General features: G+C 39.8%; 1 protein-coding gene across 2 annotated transcripts in view; it reads left to right on the forward strand.

Moving 5' to 3' along the window:
- The first annotated feature begins 170 nt into the window (after nt 1–170).
- The window catches only part of srgap3 (SLIT-ROBO Rho GTPase activating protein 3), a 59,210-nt gene continuing 46,751 nt past the window's right edge, over nt 171–12,629 (forward strand). For both annotated transcript variants that reach the window (XM_020642099.3, XM_020642100.3), the window contains exon 1: nt 171–718. In XM_020642099.3, the coding sequence (XP_020497755.1) occupies nt 655–718 (64 nt within the window). In that variant the 5' untranslated portion in view covers nt 171–654. The remainder of the gene's footprint in view (nt 719–12,629) is intronic.

The raw sequence follows: 12,629 nt of genomic DNA on the forward strand, positions 1-12,629 counted from the left end.
TGATCTGTCATGCCAATAAAGCTCATTTGAATTGAATTGAATTGAATTGAATTGAATTGAGAAGAGAGAAGAGAGAAGAGAGAGAGAGAGAGAGGGTGGAGGGAGAAAGGGGAGGAGGACGGGTGGCTGACAATATGAGGAGGCTCACGTGACAGTCTTTTAAATTCCTCTTTCCCTGCAGCGCAGTTTGTCAGAGTACGAGCGGTGTCTGCATGTACGCATGTCTACTCCTTTTCGGGTACAGAAGGTACAAGGTCCTGCCTTCTTGAAACCGCTCTCTTCATCATGTTGTTATCACAGTTAGGAGCTCGCTCTTTTGTTGTTTCCTGCTCAAGCCTTTGAGCTGACCGGTGCCAGGAGGAGGAGGAGGAGGAGGAGAAGGACTCGACAAAAACAAAAACCTTCGCAGAAAAAGAGAAGAATGCAACACTGGACTGCTGCTCATGTGTTATTTCTGAATTGATTTGTTAGCACAAGGTGCGTTTAAAGTCTCCGTCTGCAGGAGTACAATCCATTCAAGCTGATTCTCCTCAATGCACGAGAACTAGAGAAGAAAGGAGGTAAAACGGAGGAACGGTACAAGTCTGGGATTTTCACCTAAGACACAACAGAGTCATCGACCTGCTGGGTCTTACCCTAAAAACCTAAGGAGCGATGTCATCTACTAAATTCAAGAAGGATAAGGAGATCATAGCGGATTATGAGACCCAAGTGAAAGGTACGGTGTGCTTGTGATGTGTGTGTGCAATGTTTTAGCAGAGGCTGTTTATTCATGTTTCTGCTGCAGACACCTAACGGCCTCTTACAGGGCTAATCAAGATTTTCCCATCAGATGAACCGTGACAGTCAATCCAATGAGAAGGCCATCATAGTGGAGCAGTTGTATCTCTCTCTCTCGTGTGTGTGTGTGTGTGTGTGTGTGTGTGTGTGTGTGTGTGTGTGTGTGTGTGTGTGTGTGTGTGTGTGTGTGTGTGTGTGTGTGTGTGTGTGTGTGTGTGTGTGTGTGTGTGTGTGTGTTCTTTATTCTACATGTATTGTCTAGTTGTGTTAAAATGACCCCTGTGTTGAAACAGGTTGGAGTTTGGCTTTGTAATTCTACCTCGTTCTTCCAGATTTGAATCTTCTAATGTCAGGGATGTTGGGAAAATATATTTGGGAATTGCTTAAATCCACCTAATAAAGATGATGCACATTTAAAAGTAACACATTCAGTGGTAGTTAAATGGTTGGGGATGTCAGCATGGCATCAATTTTAATCCACAGCGCTGTGTTCACACTCTGCTCACGTTTTTTTTTGCCTTTGAATCATTGTCAGTGATTGGCTGTTTTCTCACCTGGCAACATGGAAAACACACTGAATGATTGTCACTGCATTTCCATTGAATACTGATTGATCCAAGTCTATTGGTCCTTGTCTACATATGATGAGCTGTATAAGGCGAATGGTTTAGAGTCAGTCCATACAGGCAGTTCACTAACACTCCCACCATATAACCACTGTACTTTAAGTGACAGTTTATTCTGCTGTGTTGTGTAGACAATAAAGGCTTGCTGTCTGGTAATGACCAGACATTTCTCTAAGTGGATCTGGGGTTCAGTTTCAAGGCCCCTGGACCTCTTACAGCACTCTGTCTCTCAGTGGTTTCACTAATGTTACGCCTCGGGGGCCTCAGCTGATCATCCCCAGAGTCATGTACCAGTCCAGACCTTTAGATGCTCGGCGTGTGAGTGGATTTGTAGGATTGATCTTTTCTTCTTTGTGTGGAATGGGTATCAGTTGCTGATCTGATAGATTCTCACACACATGACCCTCTCTGCCTCCACAACCCCAGTCTTGTTGTTGGTGTGAATATTCCAGCATGAGTTATTCATCTGAGATCCAAGTATGTCATGGGAGAGTTGCTCTTGTTTCAGAGAGCCAGGCCCTGTCTGCTCCAGTGTGCATTAGACAGGCAGGGCCCTTGAACTGTGTGAGGAGGACGGATGGTAATTTATGGTGAATGCTGCTTGTTACTCATTCACAGCTGGCATGTTGCATCGCCTGCAGACACAGAGCGCTCTCCTCCTGACATCCACCACCTCCCAACAATGGCAGTGAGCAGAGCGTAATGAAATTCAGATTGGGAAATTGCACCTGTCTTACTCTGAGTTATTGCTTTCTGGTTAATGTCTACATGGCAGAAGGAGCAAATCATCAGTGGGTCATTGACTGGGTCATAACAAGATCACAGAGTTGCTTTATTATGTATGTGGGGTGATAAAAAAAATCACTTGGTTTCAGCGGTAGTTCAACAACAAAGAGGCTAAGGTTTTAGTAATTAGGTTTGCTTAAATGATTTGACTGCAGGTGTGAAAGTCCACTGTTACAGTGTAACTAATAACTGTCCTAACATCTTAACCCAGGGCCATTCATGAATTCTTGAAGACCCCTGAGGCCGGCTGCCAAAGCTGAGCTCTCTGAAGGACTTTGAAAGATGGTGTTCACTTTATTCAGGCTGTTCAGCTGGCAGATCTACATTAGCATGTCAATAAAGACGGTTTGTTCAGCGAACAGAAAGGGAGACTGGCTGACTGACCATGAGGAGCTGGAACTCTAGACATCCTTACACAAATAAACTCCTGACAATTTTAAGATTATTCCAGGTCATTTAGATCTGGATTTTCTTATACAAATGCACCTCACAGCAGGATATTTTGTTGAACCTGCTCTCAAAATTCTGTTTTGGGTTTAAATGAGTGAAGGTAGCGCCTTTTGTTGTGCTTGCAGGAAGGAGGAAGAGGAGAAGTCTTCAGTAATGGTGACTGTTTTGAAGACCTTCAGAAACAAATGGTGACATCACTGAGACTTTGTCCATGTTTATATACAGTCTATAACGCATACTTTCATGTGAGGAGGACAAGTGTGAAAATAATCTAATATTAGAAAAATGGCTGCTAAATAAGTCCAGTAAATTAGCTGGTTGAAGAAATGGCACCAGTAAATGTCAAGACCCAGGCTAGACCCTGTTGTCTTCAGTTTTATGACATTATTCTTGTGTTTACATCTTTTTTCTGTATTCTACTTCCTGAGAGATTGCAGGTTACCTCTTGTTGTCTGTGTTCCCTGAATACCTCTTAAGTGCAGCACAATTTTAGCTTACTTTCATTTTCTGGTATAATGGAGTTTAGTTACAGTATTTCTATACTGGTGTATTTGATGCTGTTTTTGCCTTGTGATAGCTCCTGTTCAAAACCACATATGTGACTTCATGTTGTTTAAAGCATATCACTGATCGCTGTAAAGATAGAGTTCATGACCTGCAATGTTAGTCCTAGATGTAACCATAGCCTGACACAATGTGCTCATATTTCGACCCTTCAGGCTGCAAACACGTGCTGAGATCAGCAACATTAATGATGCTTATCGATGTACCTTAATACCAACCACGCACAAACAAACCTAGTCAAGGTGGGACTGAAGAAGACACAGGGTTTTGACACCTCTGTGTTCAGGTTTCCCTTTTGTCTGTTAGTTTTCTCTCATCCTGTCAGACCAGATGCCAAACATGTTTAGCCTCACCAGCAGAAGCAATCTGATAACCACGTCTATCTGAAAGGAGTTTTAAAAGGACCACTACGTGTCTTACACACAAATGAAAGCATGTTTTGAGCCAATAACATGTGACATACACTTTTCAAGATGAAATTATGTCATAGCCTTTATTTCTAGCAGCAATAATACACATGGTAATCCCTATGTAGCAGTCTATTTAACAACAGATTTATCTCAAACATGCCCCAGAGCTTCTTATTACTTAGATTAAAAAAAAGAATATACCAGGAGATATAATGATCTTTTGACTGCAAATAGTGTTGTTTTTCTATTTAAATGCTGATGAGAATCATTAGTGACACAAGGTGTGTCTCTGTTTGTTGTTGCTGCTAGCTGCAGACAGCTCTGCTGAGCAAAATAAATGCTCCAAGCTGTTCAGGGTTCATGGTGTTTTTAGCATAGAAATAATTATTACAAACAGCCTGTGGTGTGTTTGCACTCCACAATAACCCAGGGCTAGTGTTGTTTCAACCTGGGTTTATTATTGGGACTGAATGTGTTGCTCAGTTGTTTGCTGGAAATGTGTCTCATGAACAGAGCTTAATTGTGACCATCACGGTGTAATCTGGTTGGTTAGCTGTTAACACCCTGTCGGGCCGCATGCAGCTGGCTGTGTACAAAATGACATGTTTTAGGCTTGAGAAACAGTCGCATTGACTCAGCGGCTGACGATCCTCCAGCTGCCAGCTTGTTTGGAAAACCTGCTGACTGACTGAGAGAAGATTTGCACCGGGAAAAAAATCATCTACTAGCTATTTAGCCGGAATAATCTTCTGTGGGACAGCTTGTTTACTCTTTTGGGCTTCATTCAGAGTTTGTTTGTTTGTCTTGTTGGCTCAGACTAGTCAAAAAAAAATGCTAGCTGAAGTTGGTCTTCTGCTGACTCATTGGAGAGGATTGTGTCCTATAAATAACAGCAAACTCATGAGGAAAAGTTTGACATTTTGGAAAATACACTTCTCAAATTTCTTACCAAAAGTTATATGACAAGTCTGATACTGTGTGTGTGTGTGTGTGTGTGTGTGTGTGTGTGTGTGTGTGTGTGTGTGTGTGTGTGTGTGTGTGTGTGTGTGTGTGTGTGTGTGTGTGTGTGTGTGTGTGTGTGTGTGTGTGTGTGTGTGTGTGTGTGTGTGTGTGTGTGTGTGTGTGTGTGTGTGTGTGTGTGTGTGTGTGTGTGTGTGTGTGCAGAGTATGGAGCTTCCTCCAGCAGGTTAGCTTGGCCAGAAGCAACAGCTAGCATGGTGTTATCTAAAGCAAAAAGTCACATTAGACCAAAGAACAATTCTGCTACAGCGTTATGGCATCTTTGTGCATTCCAAGTGATTCTGCAATTGGTGTCCAAGTTTGTGAATTCACAGAGCCTTATGCCGTTAAAAAAGCAGTGAAGCTCCACACACACACAGCGCTGTTCTCCCCTGCCTACTCTGCCGATCTTTTAATGCCCCTGTAACACCTCTACCTCCATAGGCCATTCTGCATTGGGCTACAGTATAAAGTTCAATACACAAAAACAGAGCAAAAACTTTGGCTACATTCACTGGTGTATGAGGTATTGACATTTCACTTGACTGAAAAGTCAGAGTTCACAAAACATGTATTTTACACATTAATACAAGAAACAAATGATCTGGGATGTATCTGTGACATAATATCCAAGACTCTCCACTCTTGTCATTTATTTCACCAAGTTTGTCAAAAACATCAATCAGACCTACTTGTGATGTTTAAAAAACAATATTGTCATACTCGGTCATTTTCATGCCCTTTGCCATTCTAAATAATTCAGTGTGTCCTTCATTTCTCTGCTCTCTATCAGCTCATTGTGATGATTGCAGCTGCCACTTGATAAATTGAGAGTTTGTTCTGACTGTCTACCAATTGTCAAGTAATAATCTGTCTTTTATTAAAGGGTTAGGGTTAGGGCGTATCTACCAGGCGTAGATTATCTTCTGAAACCGTCTCAGAATAGTTGCTACATTGTTGATACAAAGGTCCGGTTATATAGAAAGACTGTTTTATTTTCTTGGTTATTTGGTGCCAGACTGTACATGACTTCTCATTTTATTTAGTCGTCTGTGTTGAAAGAGTTTGAATCAGTGGTGTCTGGAGAAGTGCAGTTTTCATGATTGTATTACAGGTCCAGTAATGCACTGCTGTTTGCTGTTACAGAGCTCTTACACTTACACATTAAATTCAAGGGTCTCATTTTAACTTGATATGAGATTTGTTCTCTTAAAGATTCATGTAGGCTTGTACGGTAAGATGGACATAAAGCATACAGTTTCCATTTTGCACTTGGAGATATACACTAATAAAAGGAAAACAACCGGTCCCATTGACCACACTGACAATGCAGCCGTTTCCACTTACGTAATCCTCGGGATAAAGTTAAAATGCTGATGTTTTTCCAGGTTTGTAAATGGAATAAAAATAGCAAATTATCTAAGCAGTATTATTTTGCTGCTTCCCAAATGAACCAGGCACTGAAAAGATTGTAGATAGTGAGAATCCAAAACAACATATTTGATAATTAAGTTAAAAGTTAACTTCAGCATTGAACCACTTCCAGGTTAATAAACTGTTTGATGCTGTTTATGATGAGAATGATGTAAACTTCTAGCTAACAATAATGTTAGCTTGCTAGCTAGCCAAAGTGACTGTAGCTAGAAATCGTTACATGCTACTGTTCCTTTGGCTTTCTAGCAAGTTAACCTTATGCTAAGCTATAACCATAGCTGACATTAGCGCATTATCATTAGCTGATGTGGCCTAGCTGTCAGCACCTATTCGGTTATGATGTTTTAGCTTAAATGATGTGTCCTCTAGATGTTCTCTGTCAACTGTTATTGCCTACCTATTGAGAAGTGATCAAATAATGAACATTTGTCATTTACAGCTTAAACCTTGAGCACAGGGAATGTTAAATAACATTAATGAGAAACTTTATGTTAGTAATGTTACAGCCTGCTGTAGTCTGTAGCTATAAACTGAGCCAACAAAATCTGTTGCAGTGTGAAATGTTCAGATCCCTGCTAGCTTCGTTTGAATCTTACAGCATGCTCTGCTTGTGTCGCCAGTGCACAGACATACACACATACACTAAGTGAACAGTGTGCGTGTTACGTATTCAACTTTTTCAAATCTTATACGAGAGTAAAAGATGATAAAAAAGACTTCTGTACAGAAAACTTGTGATAAATACTTTTATTTTTATATTCAATGTCCCTGATGAGTGATAACAGTGTGGTAGATTGATGCAGCTTTTTATGTTACAGTCTGTTTGAATCAGATTTTTAAAGTTTCATCTAACGCTTGTATTTTTATTTTTATTGTTATTATTATTATTATTGGAGCCTATAGTGAAGGACATTGAGGATGAGATACACTACTACTACTGTAGTGCTTCATAAATGCATGTTTTAAATCATGCATACCTGTTTGATTATAAATCTCTTGTTTTTGTGTGTGACCTATTTGTGATCTGTTGCAGCACAGCCTAACATAGAGTTCAGTGGCAGTCCTGTTTCTTTCATCATTTTAGAGTATTTTTCTTTTACAGTTATAAAAATCAAATAATACACTCAGGAAATAGAGAAATGACATGACTTTTGCTCATTAGGCTATTTGACAAAACAGGTAGGAGAAAAAAATCACATTCTACTGAGAAACACGTCAAACTGAAGAAAGAGGGCAGCTCTGCAAAAATAACTCAGAAGCACAAAGATCACTATTTGAGGGATTAATTAACTAAGTTTTTAGCTTGGGACCTGCTGGACTAACTCATGTACCACTATAGACTTGAGATAATTAAAGAGAGCACCTATTTGCAGCTCACCCACCTCCTATGGTAGAAATAGAAGCATATGTGGCACAGGCTCATTACTGTGACATTTTGTCTTTATATAAGAATTAATTTATATACAGACTTTATCATGATGTATCATAATGAGCCATGTATGAGAATAGCAGAAAATGTGATTCACTTTGTAAAAACAACAACAACAAGAAATCTTGTATTTTACTTGTTTTGGTTGATAAAAGTTGTGTTCATTGTGTTCAATTGTATTTACATTGGACAAATAAATTACCATCATTTGCAGGATGTTGTATCTAAAAATAACATAACTTCTACCCGAAAGCAAGCCAAAAAAGAAAACCAGGCTCATGCGGTATAGTGACTAACCTGAGGGTAAACTAAGGGCAAAAGAAGTTCTCCTCTGTTTATCTCTCAGTCTTTCTAATCCAAACTCTTGTCTCCGTTTCACCCACTCTGAAAAGAGAAAAGAGCTGTCCTTGTTTTGATCTTGTTCAAATGTTGAGTCCCACATGCTGTTGGATAAATTCATTGAAAAACTTCCTGTGCTTGTTTAAATCCTCTTTGTGGGAGTATTTCACTTTTATTTAATGCACCTCATCAGCTGCACGTACACATTTATGCCCCGTCTCAGTGCATACAGCCACACGTGCATCCTCACATCCATCAGACTCCACCTCTCCGCCAATAAGCTGCTCCCGGGGGACTGGTACACGCCCTTGTTGCCATGGAGACACCTCTCAGCCTGGTCCTGAAGAGATACAAGCAGTTATGGACTGTTGGACTGAAAGGGCGTTTTTTTTTGGCTCTGGCTTCCTTGAGTTGAATACTGCCCTCAGGTGATGATGATCCAGGCAGCAGAGGAAATCATGTCACAGAGCAGCATTGTGTAGCAGAATCAGAATGTATCGCTAAATTTTGTTTGTCTTGTCATCTAAGTTAATAATTTTCCAACAAGGCTGTGCAGGTAAATGTTGTTTTTCAGCACTGAAAGGCTAAAAGCTTTATGTCTGTTTATCATCAAGCTAAATAAGCCTAAAAGGCCTTCATTTTGTATAAAAAAATAAAATTCTGTTTTTTGGTTTTACAGAAGATGCAGCAGGACATTGGGTAACCATCAGATAATTAAGCGGGAGGATTAAGAGTGAAGGACAATCCTGAGACTGACAGCTGACGTCTTGCTGCAGGACACTCGGTCAGCTCACCTCTGCTCCCGCCATTGATTGCTCTCAGCTCCTGTTGTCTTATCTTTTCAGTACATGTGCTGCAGCAGTCTGTGCTAATGAGGGAACAGACAAGACATAGAGACAGACAGGCAGAGAGGAGCAGACCCCTCATGAATCCAAAATTGTGTTAATCATTAGAGGATTTAAAAGAAGAGACGTAGAAGAAGAAGAAAAGAACGGAGAAGTAGGGGATTAGTTCAACAACTGGAACTTGTATTATGAGACTCAGTGCGAGGGACAGAATGAGTAAATTAGGGTCTGGATAAGGGGGTTGCGTTTGTCTGCTTTTCATATGAATTTGGCTCTGCAGTGTAGAGCCCAGATACTGCAGAGCTGAGTTGGGGATTAGGTTCGTGAAATTTGGCTCGGAGTGCCGTGTGTGTGTGTGTGTGTGTGTGTGTGTGTGTGTGTGTGTGTGTGTGTGTGTGTGTGTGTGTGTGTGTGTGTGTGTGTGTGTGTGTGTGTGTGTGTGTGTGTGTGTGTGTGTGTGTGTGTGTGTGTGTGTGTGTGTGTGTGTGTGTGTGTGTGTGTGTGTGTGTGTGTCTTACAGAATGGTGAATGCCCAATGACTCTATTTTTACATTGTTTAATATCTTCTGAGGCTATTTTCAGATTTTGTATGTATGATCCTCATTACAAGTGGACATGTTCTTTTTGCTCCAAAATATAGAGCTGTGAACAGAAATAACACAAAATAGAATCTGAGCTTCTTATTGACGCATCAAACCCCTGAATGTGCACTGAACATGGTTCTTTATATTGTCTGAATGTGAGATTGTTCCAGCTTTAGTATCCTGCAGTCAAATTATCAACCTCTTCTGCTCCTCAGCATACAGCCCGGCTTCCCCTGCTGCCCTCGGGATTCTCTGCAGATAATCCCTCTTGTTCACTGCACTCCAAATGTGATCTGGAATTCATTGCGTCAAGACGTCACGTGGCCCTCCAAAACAGCAAACTTGCAGAAAAATGCTCCACCAGTGCATCATCACTGGTGTCTTGGATTGACTTTTGTAGGACGGGCATGTTTTTAATTTCTTTAAGGTTACAAGTTAAATCTCGTTCTCAGGCAATAAACATGTCACTGCAACTGCGTTAGGAATATGTGGGAGGCATGAGACTTCATAAACCCTTTTAAGTGTGGATGATACTGCAGGAAGTTTTATCATATTCACATCAGATTTGGAGGTTGAACAGGGATAGTATAAAACATCTAGAGACACAATTTATGTTTAACACTTTTTCAGTCACAATTTATGTTTGAAAGAAAATAATTTTAAACATAAAAATGAAATTTTTGGGTCTTGTTATACCGTTTCAAAAAGGCATACTTGTCACAATGACAAGCACAAATCACAAACACAATCTTTAGTGTTAAAAGCAGGCTCTAAGATAAACAGACGAGCAGAATTGTGAACTTGCCTTTTTTTTTTTTTGTCCGATGAAAGGCCAGTAAGAACATTTGAAGATTTGGCATCTTCAAAGATCATCAGTAGATGCTTATGATGAAATTCATATGTGTAGGGGACAACAGAAAGTCAGCCAGCTCAGTCAGTGGAAGATTGGGTCCGCAACAGTTTATACTGAGCATGCTCTGTGGACCTTGAAAATGCCATAGCCTTTGGAAGCCTTAAAACTCATTCTGGGGTTTCATCCTGTACTTAGTCACCTGGAGTGAAGCCAAAGCACAATCTAGATGGGTGACATATTTTAATGCTTTTATCCATGCTCAGTAACCTTTTTATGGACTCCACAGAAGCTATTTCCAATCAATACTAGAAACATCCCCACACTGTTCTTCAACACAGCTGCAAATACAGGTTTTGTCTGTGAGGGTCAAAGGTCAGGGATCTTCAACATCCTACTATTGTTTTCAAAGGCTTTCCTGCTTTGTGCTTTCATTTCCTGAAAGATAAATAACATTATGGAGCAGGTGTCCAATGGAAAAGTCTCTTCTGACAATGTTGTATGGACTGCGATTAAGGGAGAAGAAGTGTCTATCCTGCCTGCTCTCTTGATATGTCAGTATATTTCATGATTAACTGCTGGTCATTTACAAACAGGGGTGTGTCCAGATGTCTTTGTCTCGGGTGGCCCACCTGAGGCACTGACTTATGCAGGGCTGGCATGAAGTTTGTGGGTACACACACCCAAATGAATGTCATATTTTTTCAACCCTTTCTACCCCCATATGCAAGTAACACAATTTGAAAAGATATAAATCTTCTTAGCCTGATTCTTTAGGGACTCAAAAACAAAGATGTGCGTGAAAAGTCACAATTTAAAATAGATAGAAAACTATTTATTATACTCCTGCAGTTACAAGAGAATAACAGATAAAATACATAAATAGAGCTCATACAAATCATAGAACATAAAAACACCTTCTTGCAGCAGTAACAAAAAGCAAAAGATCAAAGTATTATTTTACTAACAAAACAAATAACTAAATTAACACGTAATGAAGATTCTTAAAAACAGCCAGAGTGATCAATTTAAGTCTCGCCTCTGATTAGGCAAATAGCCAATCATGGATTTGGATTTCGGGGTGGAACCTGGGGGAGATTTCAAGGGGGGCCAATGACACACCTCTGGACTCGCCCCTGTTTACAAAGCAGTAATTATGAACCTGCTAGCATAATATTAAAGTGATATCTGATGGAGATCAAACAACCAAGAACATATATGCAAATGAGAACACAACAACATACTCTCTGTGTTTCATACACACTGACTCAATCCTGAATGTTTCCAAGATCTGAGAATCATCCATCATTAGTTGAGTTTTACAGGAAACTACTGATTATAAATCAAATTGGAGCTTGTATGATTTCTTCCAGCTTTTGCTTAACTTAATTAGGAGGCTCTGACTTCATTATTCAAATGTAACATGTAATAGGAAGCAACAAAATTAAAGAGTCAAAGAAAGAACTAGAGAGAATTTTAATTTTTGTTATTCCCAACAAGCACAAAAAGCATCACTCATTTATTTGTATTGTTCCCTCACTTGGCCCTCATAATCTAATCTTTAAAGTTTGAGAAGTCAAACTTTAAAGGATTCATTTATCTTCAAATGATGAGATTCGGCTTTTGTATGATTGATCCCAGCAGAGTGTGGCCATATTTCAGCTGCTCCGCTCTCATCCCCCCCCTCTCCATCAGCCTTTTTGTCTGAAGATAACCCCCATCGCCCTCCTCCCAAAGAAAACAAAAGAAAAAAGCAGATGGCTCCATCCTAAAATAGCGAGAGGACTCCCACTGAAGGCCTGCCACAGATAATAGCAGCATGGTTAATCAAGCAACAACACTCAAGGTTTAACTTTGACTTGTGTTTTTGGTGGTCTGTCTAAACAGTACCACCTGCACTGGGGGAATTTGTGGCAAAAACTCTGAAATGAAAAGATTAGGAGCCTCTAATGAGACCATGACAGATTTTCTTTGAATCGATCTCCATGCTTGTATAGCTAAATACTAACAGTGGGTGCTAAAAGTCCTTTTTACTCAGAAAAAAACCCTCAATGTTGTTAATTAATTTTCCAGGACATTGCTTATGAAATTGTATGAAAAGACCGATGTGGAACAATGCTCTGTCTATACTCAGTGATATTTGGACTTTGAAGCATTCTGTTGTGTTGAAGCTAAAAATGGGGCAACAGTGCACAGCAGGAGATCTATGAGGGTTAGGCATTCATGTCAAAAATGAACGAGGGTTGGTTCAAAAGACGTCAACACCAAAGTCTTAAACAGATAATATGGAAGAAGACGTGTCTCTATTATCAAACAGGATTAGTTGCCGTGGTTAAAATCCAGAAATCATTCTTTTATATGCTATAAAAGCAGGCCTCCGTTATGTCTTCACCTGGTAACTGCTCAAAAAGATTAGATAATAATAATAATAATAATAATACATTTAATTTGTAACGCACTTTACATTTTTCCAAAAAATCTGTTACAGGCACTACAGGAAGAAAAAATAGAAATAAAAACAAATTTAATCAAC

This window comes from Labrus bergylta, chromosome 5 (assembly GCF_963930695.1).
Source record: "Labrus bergylta chromosome 5, fLabBer1.1, whole genome shotgun sequence".
In the NCBI taxonomy this organism is placed as follows: Eukaryota; Metazoa; Chordata; class Actinopteri; order Labriformes; family Labridae; genus Labrus; species Labrus bergylta.